Below are 21,667 nucleotides of genomic sequence, written 5' to 3' on the forward strand. Positions count from 1 at the left end.
TTTAAATCTTAGGTTTTTGTCGACTGTTTCAAAAGTTAAGCAGATGCAAGGTGTGCATTACTGGATATGGGATCAATTTCCAACAGATTTGCAGAGGCAGCAAAGATTCCTTGTTGCAGAGCTGCAGGAACTATGGAAGTTGAATGCATTGTTCATTAACATTTGGAGTTTTCAAGGTGGCTGTCTGAGGCACAGATGTTCTGTTCAAGGCATGTCCATGTTGTGGGACGGAAAACGACACATTCATTTGAATTAACAAACAAACTCAGATGTTTGCGGTAGAAAAAGGATACATATAAGAAGCGTTGCAGATTTAACTATGCCTAACTTGGTTTGTTTTTTTTTCTTCTCCACAGACGAGTTCAGAGCTCAGTGAAAAGGAGTCACTCATAAACGGACACCATGCTGAATCATGGAAACGCTCCAAGTCAGAGAATGTGCGTGAAAAATCAAAGAAAATCAAGGTAAGGCAGAGCAACCCCATTATTTTTGAATAAGGAGGGAAACGGCTGAATAATTTGAAAGTGAAACTCGAATCACATCATTCTGCGTTTTTATTTCAAGAAATATCTAAACTCCCCCTGTCATTTACCCTAATGCACTGTTATCCAGTTATAAGTCTCTCGAATGTAGCCCTAGCCTAGGCAGGAAGAAAATACATTCAAGACAATAATAAGCCTTATGTTATGTATCATGTAGTTGGAATATATATATCTTTATTATTTCCATTATTTTGTATCCTGTGAGCACTTTCAGCAACTGTCAATACAAACGTGTGTGTGTGTGTGTGTGTGTGTGTGTGTGTGTGTGTGTGTGTGTGTGTGTGTGTGTGTGTGTGTGTGTGTGTGTGTGTGTGTGTGTGTGTGTGTGTGTGTGTGTGTGTGTGTGTGTGTGTGTACATATTCCTTGTATCACAGACCAGTGGATACCTAAACCTTTTGGCCAATTGCATTGACAATTTCACCCACGGACTGGCTGTGGCAGGAAGCTTTCTGGTCAGCAAAAAGGTAAGAAGCTGTGGAGAGGTTCTCCTCTTCTGCGTTCACCTGAATATATGAAGTGCACAAAGTGCAACACTGGGAAAAAAATTAAGATCTGTGATTGGTGGGGCTCTTAAGAGGAAATTCTTATCTCAACCAGGGTGACTTTATCAGGCCTGCGCAGCAGCTGGATTGCTCAGATTTCATCTCTGAAATCCAGCCCGTCCATCTTGCTAATCTCCAATAAACTGCCTTTTTCAAATGGTTTTTAAAACTTTTGTGGATTGAAAACCATTCAGTTACCTTCTGTGTTTAGCAGAAACTGCTCCAAGCTGCTCTGATAGACCACAGAAGAAGAAGACCAGGAAGCGAGAGATTAGCGTGGATGTTGAGTAGCACAAGCTTCATCAGAACTGGATGGCATTTTCACATTGAAAGTGCATTAAAAATCTTAATGTAAAAGAAACAGACAGAATTTTTTGGTCGCATTATATTATTATCGCTTTTTTTTTCCTTAATCAGTGTTGAGTAATTGAAATCCTTATTAATAAAAAAAGAGTGTAATCTCAAACTGACCATCTGGTAAATAATTGAAATTTCATTTCCTTGTTGAAAATGTAATTAATTCTCACAATGGATGAAAGTTCACCTGTGATTTATTTCATGTTTGAGGACAATATCAGCTCCCATCGAACAAGACACAAGCCTGCCCGCCTACCCTGCTCTAAAAAAAATATAAATACATCCAAAATGATAATAAAAAGGTGCAGTCACATGTACCGGCGTGGCTGCAGTCAGTTGCTGTGTGTTTGGAGTCCAGCTGGTGAAGCATAAGGCTAGCAGCAGGAACTTTGCATCAGCGTGCCAGACAGGAAGTTCAGAGCTGTATTGAGCGTGCACGAACAACATGTCTCACTGTTCGCTCTGCGGCAATGATCACAATTCACAGGTTTAAGCTGTCAATACATACAATTGTATATCAATGCAACTTAAACCTATATCTTTAAGAAGTAAGTAGGACCTCAACCACACATACTAATGCAAAGAAATCTGTGTGTGTGTTGTTTTTTTTTGTTTTTTTTAACAGGTTTGATATTTATGGTTTTGTATTACAAAATGATTCAATATATTCAGACTCACAATCTTGGCCCAAGAATTACAGAATTGAAGTCTTCTGCTTTTAAATTTTAAGCTCTTATTTTAAAACATGCTTTTCTTTTGAAATGGTTTAAAGGAAGATGGTGCTGCTCTGCTCTCCTGTTGCAAAATATAGATTTGTAATTCGCATGTTACCGTTCAGTTTCTATCAGAAGTTGTTCCAGAAGCCTCATGAGCTGATTTTCAAAATATCATTGAGGGCTTCAGTGTGATGGGGGCTTTTTTTCCCTGATACATTCATCCCGAGAACCTCGTGGAAACGTGAAAGCTTTTCTCTTTTCAGGTTGGCATCCTCACGACGTTTGCCATCCTGCTCCATGAAATCCCCCACGAGGTGAGCTTCCTGCTGCGCCTTCTCATGACGCGTGTGTCTGTGTGTGTGTCTGTAAAATAGTTAAGGGGATAATGAACCAAAGTACTTTACTGCTGGTAAACACAAAACATTCCCCTGTTCCCGTGACGCAGTGCATGTCACTGTTTAGTCCATCACAGGTCGATGATTTTGGCTGCAAGTTCAAGTTCCAACTGTCTTGAAAATGTTGATTTTTTTTTTTTTTTTTTTTTTTTTTTTTGCCCAGGGGTTCGATGAACTCCATTCAGCAAAACAAACATGTCAGGGTAGAATTGAATCCACTGAACACTTGCTCAGTCTGAATCATACAAGCCTTATGCGAGCCTCAATCATCTGCTGTCTGCTGTGTGGTCGTCCCTTCTTTATCATTTCTCTGTTTTATCTACTTGTGAAGGGAAAGACATTTTTCTAGCGGAATCTTATATCAGTAAAATAAAGAGAGAAAGATTATTAGTTAGGTTTTTTTTCTTTTTTTTTAGGGCTGTCAACATTAACGCATTAATGGCGATTAGTTAAATACAATCCATAATATAATTTTTTTTTAATCGCATTTCAAACGTAGGCGGGGTTCACACCGGAGATTTTGGGTGTCTAAATACACAAACAAACAGGTACAGAGTGAGAGAGAAGCAGAGAGGAGTTGTTGTCGAGTCAAGAACATGGACGACGTGAAATTCATCTTGATGAAGGAAATAGCTCTGAATGGGAGTAAGCAACAGCTGAGCTGAAGCGCTTGTCGACCTCGCGGAGAAATGTGCGTCTAGTGTGAACAGGAGGGCTGCTGCTCGCGCTCAATTTTCGTGACCGAGCTGCTTCGCGGCGCTTCCGCATCCGGTGTGAACCCGGCGTAAGCCTTTTTGTCCCTTTTACTAACCCGTAGTCGGCCCCCTGGCTGCTTTCCTGTAAGAAATACTTTACTTTATGGGGTTAAAACTGCCTTGAGATGCAAAATAATGGAATTTCACACATGCAATTCAACCCGCGATTAATCGCAGTTAACTATGAAGATTCTGCGATTAATCGTGATTTTAAAAAATGTATCGTTTGACAGCCCTAGTTTTTTGTTTGTTTTTTTTAATAATTTCCTGAACCTCTGAAAAACTAAAATTCTTTAATCTTTCGTCAAGATAAAAACAACAATGCGATGCTAATTTTATATCAAGTCGGACCAATTCTCAAGCGTTGAACGACTCTGTGGCTCGGTGCAGGTTGGAGACTTTGCCATCCTGCTGAGGGCCGGCTTCGACCGCTGGAGCGCCGCTCGCATGCAGCTGTTGACTGCGCTGGTCGGCGTCCTGGGCGCCTGCTTCGCTCTGTGCGCTTGCTCACCACAGGGCACGGGTGAGTGGGCCACGAGCACGTCCTCTCAGCGCACGTGCGCTCGTGCGATTGCCCGCCGTCGAAGTAGCTCACAACTGTTTCCTTCCATGAACAGAAAACGCCACCGCCTGGATATTGCCGTTCACTTCTGGAGGCTTCCTCTACATCGCCTTGGTCAACGTGGTGCCCGACCTGCTGGAGGAGTCCAGTTTAAGGTATTCTATCGCTTTTCATTCAAGTGGTAGCAGTTGGGATGAGGGAAAAGATGGAGGCGGGCGATTGGCTGAGGCCACCTTTGAAGCGAACGGCCCAAAGGAGAGGAAGACGAAGCATTGATTCATGTTTTTTTTTTTTTTTTGTACGACTTTTTCTCCTCTCATTTTTTTTTACTTTCATTGCGAGCAGTGGAAACCACCACAGAGCCCCTTTTTTTAAGCTGTTGTGTTTGATATGAGTCGTCACATTGATGCCATTGAAGGGAGAACAAAACGAGGTGTTTTGTGTGAAGTTTTCCCTTGATATCTCCCATTGAATGCATCGCCCTGGTTAATGTTTGTTTCTGCTTTTTTGTCGTCCCAGGCAATCCCTTCTGCAGATCCTGCTCATATTCAGCGGGGTGGCCGTCATGGCTCTGCTCTCGGCCGTTGTCGAATGAAGGTGTCTCGCCGTACCAAACGCCAATGCTCCGTGCCAGAGTGGGAATCTTGCACTCCTCGCACCCTCTCTCTTTACCCGTCTGCTCCTTCTCGTTCTCACGGAGCCTTCGTCTTCTGCGTGCTGGGGTCAACTCCAAAAAAATAAAAAAGATCTGGCAAAAGAGTTGCACTTTAAGAGTGGATGTCTGAACGGAAGACCTGCAGCAGGGATACACCTGTGGACACTTGTGTTAGTGCCAAACTGAAAGGAAGGAATGAAGAAGAGGCAGGTGTGCAAAAGCTTGCCGTTGAATCTTGCTTTCTGATCTGACAATCATGTTTTCTTTGTTGTTGTTGACCCAGAACCAGCGTTGTTACCCCTCATGAACTTCCTTCTATACAGTATATTCAACCATAGTTCTAATTTTCTATCTCTTTGGCTTATTTTACTGTGTTTTCTGTTTCTGATGTACAGTAGCTGCTGCCTATTTATTATTAAAAAAAAAAAAAAAAAAAAGATATGTAACCTGCAGCTTTTTCAGACAGGTGCTGCCACCACTCCATCATTTTGTTTATTAAGGATCAAGTGCCATGCAGTCGGTACGGGCTGACAGACTTGTGTCTGACAGCCTCCTCTTGTGAGATAAGATAAGAAGCCTTTATTGTATTTGCAGACATTGTACAACAATCTCCTAACTCGTAATATGCAAAAGTCATTAGCGGCAGTAATCGATTGTTATGTATTTTCCAGCTCCTGTCGCACTGGCCCGGTCGCCCCCTGTACAGGGTGCATATATCTCCAGCCTGCACAAAGGAGGAGGTGTAATATAGATCAAATCAAATTATTTTTAATAGAAAAAGCATCTTGCTGTTTGTTTGATAGGTGCTTTGTTAAAAGTTGAAAGGGACAGATAACAGAGCGCCGCCTGCAGGATTCGTTGTTTATTCGTCTGTTGTTTGCTCACCTCCTTGTGTTTAAAAAATAATAATAAAGTTAAATCACCATTTCAAAGAGAATCCTTTCAGTCTCAACTGCAGCGTTTTCTGCCTCTTTTTCATTTGTTGTCTAAAAACTTTCACATTTACCCGAATCTGATGTTTGTTTTTCTTCTCGCCAAACAGCCAAACATTCTCACTTTAATAGAATTTAAAATTGGCAACTGTCTCCAAAGACACACCTGTGCTTAATAACTGAGGGTTTTTATAGCTTATGATTAATTCATCTAGCTTTTCTCCCCTAATAAAGCTTGCTGTTCAATCTCCAAGTAACTCATTCAAACCTCATCTCAGCTCATCTCTCTTAATGGGCCGTAAATTACGGTGGCTTTTTTTTTTTTATGTTTTTCCCCAGCTCAGCAGAGACTTGTCTGAGTCTCTGTTTTGAACCAAATTGATTTCTCTTTGCATCTGCATTTTATGAAGCATCTCTGTCTACGAAGAAAATTATTTTAATTGGCAGCTATTTTTAGATAAGCAATGAAAAAAAAAAAAAAGTTGACGTGCCAGCCGGCCAGCCTGAGGGTGTGGGGTTATGAATAAATAATAAGTGTCTATAATGTGAGCAGCCTTGAACGGCGTAGATCCTCTTGGCTGAAATGTCATATGGAGGTAGCGGGGAAAAGGGGTGGGGCTATTGATTGTGTGTTCATCATACTTGTCCAATTTCAACACAGTCTGTTTGGCAGGCTTCTGTTGCCATAACGACTCCGCCGCGGGTTGCCTTCCTTAGTCATCAGCCGGTGAGCAGCTCATTGTCTGTGGGAGTCTGCGTCAGTTGCAGCACAGAAGGGCAAAGAACGGACTCGCTGTAGTACGCCACGGAGGAACACGCCGGGCGGCAAACGCTGCAAAACATGAGCGACAAGGCCTTCATTGACACGCAGTCGAGTCCCCTTAACTCAATTGAGTTGAGCTTAATTATTTGCTGACTTGGGGAAATTTACCACGCCCCCTAACTTGTGCTAAATCCTCATCTTGTCGTCGCACCGATCGCTCTGCTTCAAGGTTCACCGCCACTTCCCTCCGGCCCGCGCTGGTGTCGAAGCAAGGTCACCATATTGTACATGTCTTCACATGTGTCATGTGTCAAACTGGTTCCATCAGGATTAAGTGTAGCAGATGGTCTGTTGTGGTATGGGGTCAGTCTGTGCAATGGTTCAATGCGGTCAACCCTTAGTCTCTTTGGTTATCATGAATCCAAGAACTTCAAATGTGCCGACGGTCTTAGAATTGTCAATTCATCTGGTGCACTCCTCAAAGTTTATTCATAAGAAGTCTGCATAAGGCAGAAGTGCGCCGTCTAAAATTTAAGGTTGGAACGGAAACTAATGGCAAAAAAAAAAAAAAAACATTGCTTGTAAACTGAACTTTGTGACTGAGTAGTAGTCAGACTGAAAACTCATCATAAAAACCAAACTATAATTAGTGCAAAGCCAAAGTCCTGTGATTGTACTTCCTCTGTTGTTGCACTATTTTGTCTGTCCTTTTTTCATCAAGAGCCCACTTCTGAAACAAAAATAAGCTTTTATGGCAGAACCGTATGTCAGTAAAATAATTAATACTTAAAACTCAAAATATATGACTAATATATACCATAATGTTTGACCTGGATAATCAGAAATGTGGAAATATTCCCAGAAATAGAGCTACCAAGTTGTCTCCCAACTGCTTCATGCTACCCTGTTAAATATACCATTTAGCCCTCTGTTTGCAACAACCCCTAAATACAAGCTAATCAACACTTTTGTGTTTTTAAAAGAGGCTTCAGCAGCAGAACGAGGGCGGTTTCCTGGCCAGAGATGCTTTTTGCCCCGCCAGCCCAAGAGAAATATTAGTGCCCTTTGTGACATCACAGAGAGTTAGTTTCCAGAGAACATGCACACTGTTGAGGACACATATCTAAGTTGCCAGGCGTGTAGAGGTTTTTGGTGGAAAAATCCTGAGTTCCGTCCTGGGCGGAAGACCTTAATAACACATCTGCCAAGGAAATAGTGCGGTTGTTAATGTGAGTGTGGACGGTAGTTTGTCTCTCTGTGGCCCTGTGATAAACATGTGCGGGCAAGGTTACACCCTAGACTAGCCACACAGCAGGAGCATTAACATCACTTCACCAAGATTTTCTGAAAAAAGAAAAAAAAAAATCTTTGATTTCTGTAATTTTGTGGAGTTTGCATGTTCTTCTTGTGTCTGCGTGGGTTCTCTTCAGGTTCTCCGGCTTCCTCCCACAGTCCAAAAACACGCATGTGAGGTGAATTGGGAACTCTAAATCAGCGGTTCTCAACAAATTGAGTCAATCAATCACCCAGTGTCGTGAAGTCGCGACCCAAATTAATTCCAAGGCACTGAAATTTGTTCAACAAAAATAAAAATGGTCGGCCACTTTCTATCATATCTAGTGAGTAAACTGCCTCGAAGCCGCGACCCGATCAAAACAGCTCCACGACCCATTTTTGGGTCACGACCCACCAGTTGAGAAACACGGCTCTAAATTGCCCGTAGGTGTCTGTGTGGGTGTGAACGGGCGCATGTTTGTTTGTCTCTCTATGTGGCCCTGACTTGAACTGGCGACTTGGCCAATGCCGCCTTCGCCCCACGACAGCTGGGAGAGGCTTCAGCAGACCCCCTCCACCCTGAGTGCAGGGAGCAGCGGGTGTAGAAGATGGATGGGTGGATTTTTGTGAGTCTCCCAGGTCAGCGTCAACAGCCCCGGGCCAGATGTTGCTTCTTAAAAACAAACAAACAAACAAAAAAAACCCATGACTAACGTTTAATGACTGTCGCATATTCTCTACTCCCTCATACGTGGTGGCCTTTTATTGCTGCATACCAGATATGACTTCAGATGCTAACTGAAAGAGGTTCACTGTCTTCAGGTCTATATTATCATGAGCGATTTTCTTTTAGAACAGACACATGGCTATTTTAACATGTTATTTCCGTACCTTTGCATGTTTCGACGGTGGCTTCCGTCTCCCTCACAAGGTCACCTGGGTGCTGTTGTGTGATGCCAGCTGATATTAATGCGTCACACAACAGCACCCAGGTGACCCTCTGAGGAAGACGGAAGCCACCGTTGAAACATGTAAGTGTACAATAATAACATCTTAAAATAGCCTTGTGTCTGTTGTAAAAGAAAAATGCTAATGATAACATAAACCTCTGATGGTATTGTGCGGAAGTGAAAAAGCCTTACACTTCCACACAATAGCCTCTGAAGTCATATCTGATGTACAGTATCTTCTTTTTTAATGTGTGTTTATATACGTGTGTATTTAATATGTATAATGTATTTCTGCCTTGATGGTTGGTCTGGATTCTGCACTTGGTGGAAACAAGACACTCAGATAAGAAATTCACTGTGACACTAACCCTGACCCTAGGACAGCAGGGGCTAATGGATATATTATTTATATTAACATTGGTGAATTTTGGTGAATGATTCACATGGATTGTGACAGGCCGACTGTTATAAGGTCACGCTTAAATTCACTTGATAAATACAAACAAACCTAGAATAACAAATTAGAGCATTAAAAAAAAAACAAAAAAAAACTGCCATGTAGTCATTCCAGGTGTCTGCTGATTGCCACCTCGTATGTGAGTCATGATCTCACCCTGTGGCCACCCCAAGGAAAAATTTCTGGCTCCGCCACTGGCAGCATCAGTCTGGAGGAGAGAGAGGAGAGCGCCGCTCCATCACTGGCCCTGCCTCCTCCCGCACACACACATACGCACGCACACACACACACACTCTCTCTCTCTCTCTCTCTCTCTCTCTCTCTCTCTCTCTCTCTCTCTCTCTCTCTCTCTCTCTCTCTCTCTCCTCCTCCTCCTCCTCCTCCTCCTCCTGTACCACAACAGATGGTGGCAACAACACCGCGTCCGCCGGCCACCACCACCATCACCACCACCACCACCACAACAACAATAGACCGCAGCATCCCGTCCCGACGCCGCCGGCCGCGCACCGTCATGCCCACCGTGCGGGACCGTGCGCGGCTCTGAGCGCCGTCGTGACTCGGCGCCGAACGACACGCACCACCGTCGCCGCGGCCGCGGACGAACCTATTTTCTCTCTCTCTCTCTCTCCGGGGCTCTCCGTCGAGCGGAGGGAAGATGGCCGCGATGAAGCTACTGACGGGCACGGGGCTCTTCCTGGCGTTCTGCGCGCTCGGGCTGCTCGCCATGGCGATCTGCACCGACTACTGGTACGAGACCGACGCGCGGCGACACCGCGAGCGGTGCAAGAACTACGCCAACAAGCGCAACGACCCGGGCTACATCTACATCTCCAACCACAACCTGCCGCTCCAGATGCCTCCGCGGAGCGCGGAGAGGAGAGGCGGCGGGCCGGATGCTGGGGCGGCTCACGTCCGCTGGAAGCGACACTTCCTGGCCGCAGCATCCTCCATGGAGTCCCACTGCAACCGGCAGTTTAACTCCACCGTGTCCGGCCTGTGGAGGAAGTGCTACCGGGAGGGCTTCGACCTGGAGACCGAGGACCTTATCTACAAAGGTAAACAGTGGTTTAATTCACCCCCCTCCCCTCCCCCACCCCCCTTTTTTTTTTTTTTTTTTTTTTGATGGGGGGGGTCTGGATCATCATCTGCTGTGCACCAGGCCCTGATGCTCAGCGATGAGCTCATACCTCGGGCCGCCTCCAGCACAGGCCTGGGCTAAAGCTCTCACACTGATGTGCCTGAGCATTCTATGTTGTATGTTTTATTTATTCACGCATTTATTTTAGATAAAACTGCCCCCATGAAGGTCTTCTGCAGCCTTTTCCCCCCTCCTCTTGGTGATGATTGTCGCCGCCGCCGCCGCTGTTGTTGTCGTCGTCGCTGACTGAACCTCCTCTAGCTGTCTAGGCCACCTCAGACATAATGGATGCCTTTCTGCTGAGCAGCATCTTGGGGGAGATTAATGCCCCAGAAATGGAGCCCATTGTGCAAAAGCAAGCGGGGAGATATTATTCATTTAAACTGGGTGTTTGGCCACGCTGTGAGGAGGACGGCAATGGACCAGGCCTGAGTGAAGTACCTGGTTCAGGTACTGGGGGAGAGTTACATAACGTCATCACAGCAGTTAAAATGCTTTTCATACAACAAAACACCCCCGCGCTCAGTGTCTTTGCTGTTATTTAAAGGCGTGAAATCCTGATTTTTTTTTTTTTTTTTTGAAAATCCATCCATACGTCCGCCTTTTCGATCCCATCCTTGCAAACGTGCTAAAGAATTGAATGTTGGGTTTTCTTCAGGTGACATCAAATCTTCTAATTTACACAGCACTGTGGTCACTAGTGACTGACTTTCTCAGTCTTATTGTGTGTGTTGTGATGCAGCCCTGCACAGATCTTCACCTAAAATAAACTCTACAAACAGCACAATATATTTAGCCTTCTGTTTACAGTCAGTAACATCCTTGAGTTTAGCCTCCTGCTGAAATTGCTGTTGGACCTGCCTCTTGTTAACAAGGTGGTCTCAGGGCATGTTGTCACCAACCTGGAAGAGCTCACGCTGCCCTTTGTGACTTCACGGTGGGTGCTGCAGATTTCCAGAAACCCTTTTTTTTTTTAATTATCACATTTTATTGTTACAGATGCTCGCTAACGTGTCAATGATGTGGGATCTGTGAAGTTGTGGGTGGTACATCAATCAGTCAATGAGTCCACTTCCTGTCATCCCTTACCCTGCACCCAGGGTCACAGGGCTGCTGCAACCTATCAGAGCCGTCTTTGGGTGAAGGCGGGGTTACACCCTGGACAAATCACCAGTTTATTGCACATTCAACATCCACACTCACGTTCACACCCACACGAGCTGCCAGTTAGCCTAGCATGCATGTCTCTGGACTGAGTAAGGACGCCGGAGAACCTGGAGAGACACTAGGAGAACATGCAAGCTTCCTGCTACAGCTAAAGCAAGGGTCCGTAGTTCATGCCATGCACATGGCTGATTATAATCTTCACTGGAGAACTGCAGCCAGGCTACATATGCACAATATCGCATCCAGTTTGTCACGTTACAATATTTTCAGCGTGCTTCAAGTTAAATGTTAAAATGTTAAAGGCCCAGTGAATGTCACATCCCGGCGGATGCAAAATTTGTCGTCCGCATTTGACCCATCACCCCCCGAGGGAGCGGTGGGCAGCAGCGGTGCCGCATCCGGGAATCATTGGGCAATCTAACCCCCCCAATTCCAACCCCAAATAGTGAGTGCCAAGCTTCCCCATGACGTCAAGTGGGTGAAAGCACCCGGCCTCAGAGGATGGATGGATGAATGTCACATTTATAAGACTATTAAGCAAATTGATATCATATTATTGTGGGAAGTCAATGTCCTGAAGTCCACAGAGATGCCACAAAAATTTCACTTACATGCATTATTGTGGAGTTGTCGGTCATAATCTTTTGAATGATGCACTTAACACAAGTGGTCTGGGTTGGTGAGCAGCGTTTATTGAAGACTTTGGTGCAAAGTTGGCGTCTCATCCTCCGCTGCTTGATTGTGACAGTGAGACGGTTGCTGCTGTTGCAGACGCATCAGCGCGTTTAGTCTTGCACACGGAGAAATGAAGCGTTGGTCTTCACAAACCTGGTGGACTGGAGGCTTTAGAAGTGCTCACCTCATTTGAACTGGTTCCACCTTCGCCCACGGTCTTCATGGTGTCCTCATCGTTTTGAACTTGTGTGACCTCTTCTCAGATTAAATTGAATAAAGGAAGTCCTGGTCAGTGAAATTCTCCGTATTTCTCTGACAAGAAATGTGCCACTGTGAATCTGTAACAGGACCGCTGACAATTTAGAACTTAAGTAGTAATATTGGGATCTCCAGCTCTGAAGTGCTTTGACCAGAGACCTGCAATCTTTGAATTCTCTGCAGAATTTGTTGCTTTAATGAAGTTGTTAATCATTTGTGGCTTTGCTCTTGTTGCTTATGATTTTAATTGTAAATGCGCTCCAACTGAAAACATGAAGCTCCCTCTTTAGTCGTAGCAATGTTGAAGAGTTTTCAGATATCTCTTACCAAAATAGTCCAAAAAGTGTATGAAGACGATCAAAGTGAACCTTGAACGGAAATTGGTGCGAGAAAAATAAATGAAAAACCATTTAAGAAAGGAACTAAAATATTCTGTATAATTGAAAAGCCTGAATCTGTCAGACGCTGCTACCTGTGTTTACACATGATTGTATTTGGCAATTTTAACTCGCAGACACAATAAAGCTCCCATGTAGCGTTCAGCAGCATAATCCATACTGCAGCTATTTCTTAATCCCTGTTTCTCAAATCGTCAGAAACACAAGGTGGATGAAGACGTCCCTGAAAATTAAAAACCCAGTGACGGTCTCCAGTTAATGTGCTGCTTCCCTTCTGCATTTGCTGTTTTATAATTCCTCCAACAGGAGAACCTTTTAACTTTTTTATTCTCTCGTCTGTTTGTGTTCTCCAGGAATTATTCAAAGATGCACCCCAGTGAAGTATCACTACTCGTCATCAATCCTACCAAGAAATCTACCTGTCAACATCACAAAGACCATACGGCAGGATGAGTGGCATGCACTCCGTAAGTCTGAAGTTGTTGTTTTTTTTAAGAGATTAATCATTTGTCTTCTTGATATTATTCAAAGCTGATCTGTTTTGTTTCCTGTGATGTGTTTTAATTACGAATGCAAGAGTAGAGAGGAGAGTGAAGAAAAAGAGGATTGAAAAGAAAAGAAGAATTAGGAGGAGTGATGGGCGTGGCTGGGGTGGGGACAACGTTGGTGTCATACAGATGCAAGAGAAGAGAGACGACAGACAAGACCTTTAAAATGGACAATAACAACCAGCTGAAATCAAAAACAGACAGATGAAAGAGAAAAGAAAACCCAATAACACTCAACGATATTGGCAGTTAATGGGAAGGAAGCAACCACAATGACTTCTGTGATCTGGAGCTGTGTGTGTACATGTGTGCGTGGCAGTTGCCTCAGCAGAACCTTTAGGTTTGGGGTGGGCTGGTGCTGAACCGGAGGCGTCGTCTTTTCCCCACAAACGAAAGACTTCTAAATGAAAGGAGAAAAACAGACAAACTGGGGACAAATCGACGCTCTTGCTTGTAACATTTTGCACTACAGAGCCAATAACAGCAAGAGAACTGGGCAGGGTGGACTGCGTTGTTGAACAAATTATTATTATTTCCACCGGCTCTAATGAAATGACACAATTAAAAACCTTTTGTTTCATTAGCCATTGTTTTAGCGGTGAAAAGGGCTTGCTAGCCAAGCTCGCTGTCAGAAGAGGAGCGGCAGACCACTCCGGCATAGTGAGTTAAAGTTGCTAATGTAGGGTGGGACAGTGACCATTAGAGGGTCTTGGTGAAGGACACGTTACAACAAGTCGACAATAAATCAATTTTATATATATTTTCCCCGCGAATGAGTTTTTATTAATGATAAAGCATGCTTTTCTCAAGCATGGATGTAGTGACTATCGTGGGCGGCACCAGGCCCATTACTGGCTACATGCCTGCCGTGTGCGACAGTGCAAGACAATCACACACCCGTCATTAGGGTCAACTAGCGGGACAGCAGGGCTGCAGCCTTCAGCCCTGGGGGTATAGTGGGGTGGGGGGTGGGGTGGGTGTCTTATCCCATCTGGGGGAAGCAGAGTGTCAGGTTCTTCCACTCCCCCCAGCCTGTCGATCCCGCAAGTCATTGACCTGGATGCACAGGAAGCATGGCGATGGAACTGTTCAGCAGGCACCACACTGTTGGTGGACGGAGGAGTTCACACTTCCTCGGTGTGTCCACGCCGTGGTTCCATATGATGCAAAACTCTTTCGTAACCGTCCAGCAGATGTCCCAGGGGTAGTGGTGAAGTTAGGCATGGTAGAACATTAGGATAGAACAGAATAAAATAGAATTTCCCTTTTTGTTATTGTACATGGTGCATGACGAAATTGCAGCAGCATCCTCTGTGAAGCGCATACTCATTAAAAACAACATAAAAGTGGCAGTCATCAAGCAGAGTTTAAGAGCCCTAGTAAAGTCTGACTTAAGGGGCTTTTGCCGCTTGCTCCTGCTCGGCATCGCACGGTTGTCAATCTTTTGCCATTAGGTGGTGTCGCCCTTGCACAAGGTAGTGTTTTATTTTACCTCCCTACTTAGAGGAGGTTCCAAGTGAAAATGCGATGTCAACAAAGTGAGGGCCACTGATTGGACAGGGACTGATGACAAGGTGGTGTTCCATGAGAGTGACTCCTCTTTCAAAAAGAAAATCCAACCAGGCTTGCTTTTTTTTTTTTTAAATAAATACATTTAAAAAATAAGCCCAGCCATGCGTTGTTATCTTCGGTGAAGTAGACCAGGAAAATGGCTCGCAAACTATTGCCAGCTGCAGACGTTTCTCTGCTTGGTGGCACACCAAAATTCAGGTCATATGTGTCGAGAGTCACTGCAGAAACGCGTTTACCATAATATGAATATGGTACCGTAACATGTGACACCTTGCTCTGATGAGTCACATTGGGGTGTTACTCAATAGGCTAATAGGCTAATAGGCTAACGAGTGGTGAGTAGCGTTGAGGCAAGGCAAAGTGTCAAAACTGTGTTATTGAAAAGCGCTGTGAGTGGTCAAACTGTTGTCAGTTCCCCAAAAACAAAACAAAAATCTAAAACGTGATAATGAACTTTCTTTTTTTTTTTTTCAGTAAAACCTCTACATATGTGTACTTATATGTGTCCGTTGCAAAAAAAAAAAAAAAAAAGGTTTTGTGATTGCTCTTCGCGTGGCTCCTGTGACGTTTCCACCTCTCGCTGGCAGATCTGAGGAGGATGACGGCTGGCTTCGTCGGCATGGCCGTGTCCATCATACTCTTCGGCTGGATCATTGGAGTGCTGGGATGCTGCCAGCAGCATGACCTCATGCAATATGTAGCTGGGCTACTCTTCCTCATGGGAGGTACTGTGAGAGCCTGTTTCCTTCCTCATCCTGACCCAGGGGTGGGCAAACATTTTGACTGGTGGTTAGAAAAATTTGACAGAGGGGGCCGGAGCAGGAGCAGATGGATGGGGTGTTTTTGGTGACCCGCCTCATAGGAGAAAAGAATGTATTGGGATATGTAGAAAACGTGGTTTAATGTCAATTGAAAATGGACAAAAGCATTAAAACTAAATATGCCCCACAGTGTTCAGCTCTTTATTGAAATGACTCTTAAAACACTGAAAAAAAATGGATGAAATACAGCTATTTTATAACTTACTTACTATTAACATAATTTCTTCAAATTCAGTCGTCCAGATTAAAAAGCTGAACGGGCTGCATTTGGCCCCCGGGCCGTAATTTGCCCAACCCATGTCCTAACCCGTCCGCCAACAAGCATGTCGACCAAATCCAATTGTATCTGTTAGGGCTGCAATGATTCCTCGAGTAATTCAAGTAACTCCATTAGAAAAAAACTATCGAGGAATTTCATCTGGTTGTTTCGTCGATCGTTTGATTAAATTCAAAGCTCACGTTTCACACGGACTCTTTTCAGTGTGACACGACGTGCTTCCGTCACAGGCCGTGCGTGCGCCCGATGCAAATCGGGGGAGAAGACGGAAGCGGCCTCATGGCAACAATGCCAGGGCGACGCGGTTTTTCACGCTTCTGGGACGCTAACGATAACAATCGATGACCCAAAGATATTCGACAGCCGCGGCCCCAGGATCCATTGTCTGTATTCAGCCTGAAAGCAGCATGCTAGCAGCGGATCAATGACCTGACAGTAACGTGAGCCTCCTCGCCGTAGTAACCGATTTGTCTCCTCCTCCCTTCCCGCGCAGGAACGTGCTGCATCATCTCCCTGTGCACGTGCGTGGCGGGCATCAACTTCGAGTTGTCCCGCTACCCGCGCTACATGTTCGGCCTCCCGGAGGACATTAGCCATGGCTATGGCTGGTCCATGTTCTGTGCCTGGGGAGGGCTCGGCCTCACGCTGCTGGCCGGCTTCCTCTGCACCCTGGCGCCGTCCCTCAGCACGCCCGCCGCGCGCACCACCACCCACAAGCCCCGGCAGGAGAACGGAACCGTGTGACGGAGGCGCGGCCCGCCCTCCCCCCCCGCCGAAACCTCCTCCCTCCCTTCGGCCCCTCCCCCTCGGCCCGCCCCCCTCTAGCCCTCCGCCCCCCCCGACCCCCCCGAGCGAGCGAGCGACTTGCCCACTGAACAAAAACGCACAAAGCCGCGCCGACCCCTTCGAACCTTTGTCGTCGAACTCCGAGAGAAAACTGTTCCTGTCACGCCGAAGCCCAACCGGCCCCTCCCCCCACCCACCTGCCCAGCCCCTCCCCCTCGCCGGCCCCCCACCCACCCCCAACCCCATCATGACATCTCCAACCCCACCCATTCAGTGTTCTCAGCGTGCCTAAAGAGGACCAATGGAATGACAGAAGGTCACACAGGCGATGGTGGGAACGGCGAGAGGGACGCCCTCCTCGCGCCCCGCCCCCCTCCTCCGTGACGTCCACAAGGAGGCGGGGCCTCGCCGCACAGCCACCTCATCTCTTCATTTTTTTTTTTTTTTCTTTTCATTTCCGAGACGTGTGACACGCTGACTCCACGGTGATCTGAGGCTGACTGTTGTTCTCTGAGGAGAATTTGTCTTAAAATGGTGCTCGCTCTATCTCTCTCTCTCTCTCTCTCTCTCTCTCTCTCTCTCTCTCTCTCTCTCTGTCTCTCTCTCTGTCTCGCTCTTTCAAATGCATTAAGCCACACACACACACAGACGCACACACACACACACACACACACACACACACACTCCCAGACAACACGTACACGCACCAGCACACGCTTTACCACACATGTTCCAATATTCCGCGATGAATCATGGGAGAAATCCCCCACCCGACCGCCCCCACCCCTCCTCCCTCGTGCCCCCTCCCCCCGCCCTCCCACTAAGGCACCGGCGTCAAGCTGGACCATTTTGTCAGCGAATCTTCTTTCAGTCAAGTGACGTGTGCTGTGTCAATGTTTGTGATTTAAACGGGAAACAAAAAAAAAAAAGATTCTGAAAATTCCCGGTGTGGGCCGCCGACTGCTCATGGTTAGGGGTTAGACACTAACTAATATTAGACTGGAGGGTAACGTCCGCCGCCCTGCAGAGCACAAAACACATCTAGAAGCGTGTCAGTACCTTAAAAATACATGAAAAAAAAAACATAACAAAACAAAACAAGAAGCAAATTTTTTTTTTCTAAATGCTTCTGTGAAGATTCTGTGTGTACAAACGCATCTCTGTGTAGAGCCAGACCATTTCTCGTGTGAAGTCGATTTTGAAAAAGTGATTTTTTTTATTTTTATTTTTTTACATTTTATTTCATTTTCTTTATTTGTTTTAAGGCTGACAGTATTAAAATGATGACAGGTCACAGGGTGGTGCTGAGAGGGATGCGAAGGTGGCTTGTGGTCCCAGCGAACAGCAGAATCATGACCAAACAAACGTTTACTGGGGAATTAGTGTTTGATTCCTTCAATGTTTCCCGCCACCATTTCTCAGGATTGTTGGCCGGGTGCCCAAGTTCCACCGACAGGTCAGTCCTCCCGGGGCCCGGTGGCTCTTGCTAGTTCAGTTTTCCATCAATAGAGTGAATACTTTAGTATTTTTTTTTTTTTTTTTAACTGCTGTTATAAACTCGTGATTGACACTTTGGTGTTATTTCTCCATTTTCTGAGGCGCTCCATGGCACGGATTATCATTTTTGGGTCTTAGTAGTTGGGGTGGGGGAGGGCTCAGAGCTCCCGCCTTGACCCACATCTCATTGGCTGAGTGGAGATGAAATGCAGTCTGCTAACAACTCTTTTAGCGTTACTCCCGTTACCTGAATTCTCTTGACAGCTGCCTCCCAGCATGCAGCAGTTTAATGTACGCTGTATTTAACCTTTCATTTTGATTTGAACAATGCGAAGGCTGCACCAGCGATAGCGTGTGAAACGTGTAACATCCCAATAGCGCTGTTGCTAGCTGCGCTTGCTAGCCTAGCTACCAGCCAAACGCCTGAAGTTGCGACAGTTGTGTCTGAAGCGGCCACATTCTTCGTGAATTATTATTTATTTTCATGTTTTTTCATGTTATTTTTCACACTCTCAATGGAAAATTTAACTGATGAGAATGACAAGGGCCACGCTTTAGTGCTTTCAGATGGTACCCCTGCAGTTTTTAATCAGGCTTATGACCTATTTGTTATAATTGAGTGGTGATTGAATTGTGCTGCGTTCTCTTTTAAAGAGTGTCCATCTTTATACATCCTCTGTGGTGAGGATTATTTTTATTTATTTATTTTTTGCAAATCATAAGAGCAAGTGGAGCCATTCAGCACAGCAAATTCAGCAGGGGTCGTATTAAACATTGAACAGACACGTGCCGGCCTCCAAATACCCTGCTGGGTCAGCAACGCACAACCTTCGCACTGCGGTTCGAATCGAGGCCATGAGCAGCGACGAGACAAAACAGAACGTAGACGATCGTCAGAGTGTTGGCCACCATCCCCAAGTGCAATCGGGAAACATCGGACTTTTCCAAAAATGAAGCAAAAGCCCGGATTATAAAAGCACAAAATGAACTGGCTCATCCCAAACCCAAACTTTCACCCGTGTTGAAAACACATCAAATCAGCTTAATGTGACAATAACACATAATGAAGAACATAAAATATCATGTAAGCACTTTGGTCTGTAAAATCGTATTGTTTGGGTGACTTGCATTAAAATACTAGTTTGGTGTGTGTGGTCAGGGAGAATGCAGATGCAGATTCTAAGATTTTTGCTCTGATCCTGTTTTTGTGTTGAACCGCAGTGCAGTTACACCTGGGCCATGGGAAAATTAAGCTCAATAATCGTATTTCAAGGCTTAATGTTACTCAGCGACGCCTGCGTTTGAGTGTTAGGGTAAACACCAGAGCCAACTTGTCTGATCCTTCACAGGAAGCATGCTGGGAGTTTGGCACAAAAAAAAACTTGCAAAAAAAGTGATTTAAACTGACTCTATACTACTGATATGTACAAGGAAAGGGAAAGAGTTCCAAACAGGGTGTTAAAAAGTTAACCAGTGTTACAATAATAGCAGCCAATTTCCCTTTCTTTCTTTCTTTCTTTCTTTCTTTCTTTCTTTCATTATTTCTTTCTTTGTTTCCTTCCTCTTTTGTTTATTCCCCAGAGACATTAGAACTCATCACGACTTCATGATGCAAGGCAAATGCATCCATCCACACGTGAGGTGGGGAGTGGTGGGGGCGTGAGTTTTTTCTACATGTTGACGGGCTGGAGATGGTTCACGTAGATACAGTGTCCTAGGTGTCACATATCCTGTCAGCTTTATGATGTATAACGTAGACAGAGAAAAAAAAAAATGAAATAACAATAAACACCGTGTGTGATGTTCAGTCCACGCACCGTCAGCACCGACCATCTCATGAGCCGCCACTTTAGCAGTAAGTCCAGGACATTAAGTGAGGCATGATTTCAAAACTGTATCTTCAGCGTCTTGTTCCATGTTCTTTGCACTTCGTCGGGTCCGAGCAGTGTGAGCTACACGTCGCGTGCTTGTTTGATTGCTGGACAGGTGACGAGCGGCCTGCCGGGACTCACGGGAAGGCTTTTGGGTTTTACATCCTGCGGTGTCTTTTTTCGGACCGGTCTGTCTAACTGTCCAAAAAAAAAAAGAAAAAAAATGCCAGGCAGAAGGTCAAGTTACTTAGAAAATGTAAAGAAAAACATTTATATTTATGCTGACTGAGTGTACTTTTTTTTTTCTTTTTTTTTTCTTTTGATGTCCTGGGAAGCAGTAGGATCTTGCGTGTGCAGGTTCTCTCTGTTCAATGATGTTCTAAAGTCACGGCCGCCACGATGGGCAGCGACGACGATGTTACTGCCAGCAGTCAGTTGTGATGTGACAGTGCACAGTGTGCAAGTTGCGTGTGTTGCTATAGGACTAAAACACACCTGCACATGGACATGGACCCTTACAGGACTTTGTCTGTTGGTGTGTGTGTCTGTGTGTGTGTGTGTGTGTGTGCGTGTGCGTGTTAGCTGGTGGAGAAAAAACGACGTTCCCAGTACTGATGTGAAAGACAAACTAATCTTAAAAGCACACAATTCCGCCCCCCCCCTCCCTCCTATATGTCATCTATTTGGGAACAAATCATAATTTCCGTGTTTTTCAAGATTCTGCCATTAATTGGGCTGAGTTCGAAACTTTCCGAGGGGATCTGTAGCACACGGTAGCAGGTTTGACAAAACATTAGGCTTTCAGAGGACGACACAGTGCGACAACGTTTTTTCATATTGTTGTTTCAGAAAAAAAGAAGAAGAAGAGAGAAGCAAAAACAATCCTGACGTGGCAAAGCATCCTGTGTTTCATGACAAATGTAGAGAAATGCACAGCGAGAGATTCCCTGTGAAAAATGCCACAGTTTGATGTGGCCTTTGTTTCCGTAGCACAGCTCATGTTTTTTCTTTTTCTACGTGTCATTTCTACTGGTTCCAACCACTGCTGATGTAACAGGGGCGGCTCGGTGGTCTCAAAAAGACATAACAGTCTTGCATGATCTTACTACCGTTAGTTTCTTTCAACATATATATGTATAAAAACAAACTTGTGACCATTTTTAATTAATTTATTTTATTTAAATAAAATATGTCATTGTTAATGAGTTGCGTTTGTCACTCTGGGGCTTTGCATTTGCTTGTTTGTTTTGTTTCTTCTTTTTTATTTTCAAATTCTGCACGTTTGCTGCTAAGAGTGTCCAAAATTCACCTACAGTCCTTTAAATCTTTCTTCTTTTCTTTTACGGAATGTATCTGTGTCCATGAATACATAATGATCCAGCTATTTGATAGAGGGAGGCGGGTCACAGAGGCCAAAACGCTTAGACGCTGTCACTGAGGACACAGTGCCATCTAGAGGCGATACTGGGTTTTCAGCGTCTGGCCCTGTTGCCGCACACACTACTGGCCCCTGATAAAGCAACTCAAGGCAAAAAGAAAAAGAAAAAGAAATAATAAAAGGAATAATAGTATCTCTTTTATTTGGTTAATCATGTGAAGAAAACATATTGAAACAACAAAAGTGAACGAGCCTCACGTTATGTGTATTTGCCTTTATTTGCTTTAATCTGAGTAGAAATATTTTCCAATCCAAAATGATATATATATATATATATATATATATATATATATATATATACTTTGCATTAAACAGC

The 21,667-nt window shown here is 44.8% G+C and overlaps 2 protein-coding genes across 2 annotated transcripts in view; both read left to right on the top strand.

Annotated features, from left to right (window-relative positions):
* slc39a13 (solute carrier family 39 member 13) overlaps positions 1–5,259 on the top strand; it is a 10,974-nt gene extending 5,715 nt beyond the window's left edge. Inside the window, exons 5-10 of the mRNA XM_076021257.1 lie at positions 357–464; positions 918–1,007; positions 2,422–2,472; positions 3,699–3,831; positions 3,926–4,025; positions 4,390–5,259. Of these exons, the coding sequence (XP_075877372.1) occupies positions 357–464; positions 918–1,007; positions 2,422–2,472; positions 3,699–3,831; positions 3,926–4,025; positions 4,390–4,465 (558 nt within the window). The 3' untranslated portion in view covers positions 4,466–5,259. The remainder of the gene's footprint in view (positions 1–356; positions 465–917; positions 1,008–2,421; positions 2,473–3,698; positions 3,832–3,925; positions 4,026–4,389) is intronic.
* Positions 5,260–9,156: 3,897 nt separating this feature from the next.
* tmem276b (transmembrane protein 276b) lies at positions 9,157–20,772 on the top strand. Its single transcript, XM_076021272.1, has 4 exons — positions 9,157–9,960; positions 12,895–13,008; positions 15,249–15,386; positions 16,253–20,772. The coding sequence occupies exons 1-4, from the start codon at positions 9,561–9,563 to the stop codon at positions 16,501–16,503; spliced, it is 903 nt and encodes a 300-aa protein (XP_075877387.1). The 5' UTR covers positions 9,157–9,560; the 3' UTR covers positions 16,504–20,772.
* Positions 20,773–21,667: the final 895 nt, after the last annotated feature.

The sequence above is a fragment of the Nelusetta ayraudi genome, unplaced genomic scaffold (genome assembly GCF_046127955.1).
Source record: "Nelusetta ayraudi isolate G7.1 ecotype Tasmania unplaced genomic scaffold, CSIRO-AGI_Nayr_v1 ptg000002l, whole genome shotgun sequence".
Lineage (NCBI taxonomy): Eukaryota > Metazoa > Chordata > Actinopteri > Tetraodontiformes > Monacanthidae > Nelusetta > Nelusetta ayraudi.

Bases quoted from the DNA above. Each gene is read 5' to 3' on its own strand.
- tmem276b (XM_076021272.1), top strand. From the start codon at position 9,561: ATGGCCGCGATGAAGCTACTGACGGGCACGGGGCTCTTCCTGGCGTTC. The intron at 9,961-12,894 runs GTAAACAGTGGT...TGTGTTCTCCAG, and splicing joins CGAGGACCTTATCTACAAAG to GAATTATTCAAAGATGCACC. The intron at 13,009-15,248 runs GTAAGTCTGAAG...TCTCGCTGGCAG, and splicing joins GGATGAGTGGCATGCACTCC to ATCTGAGGAGGATGACGGCT.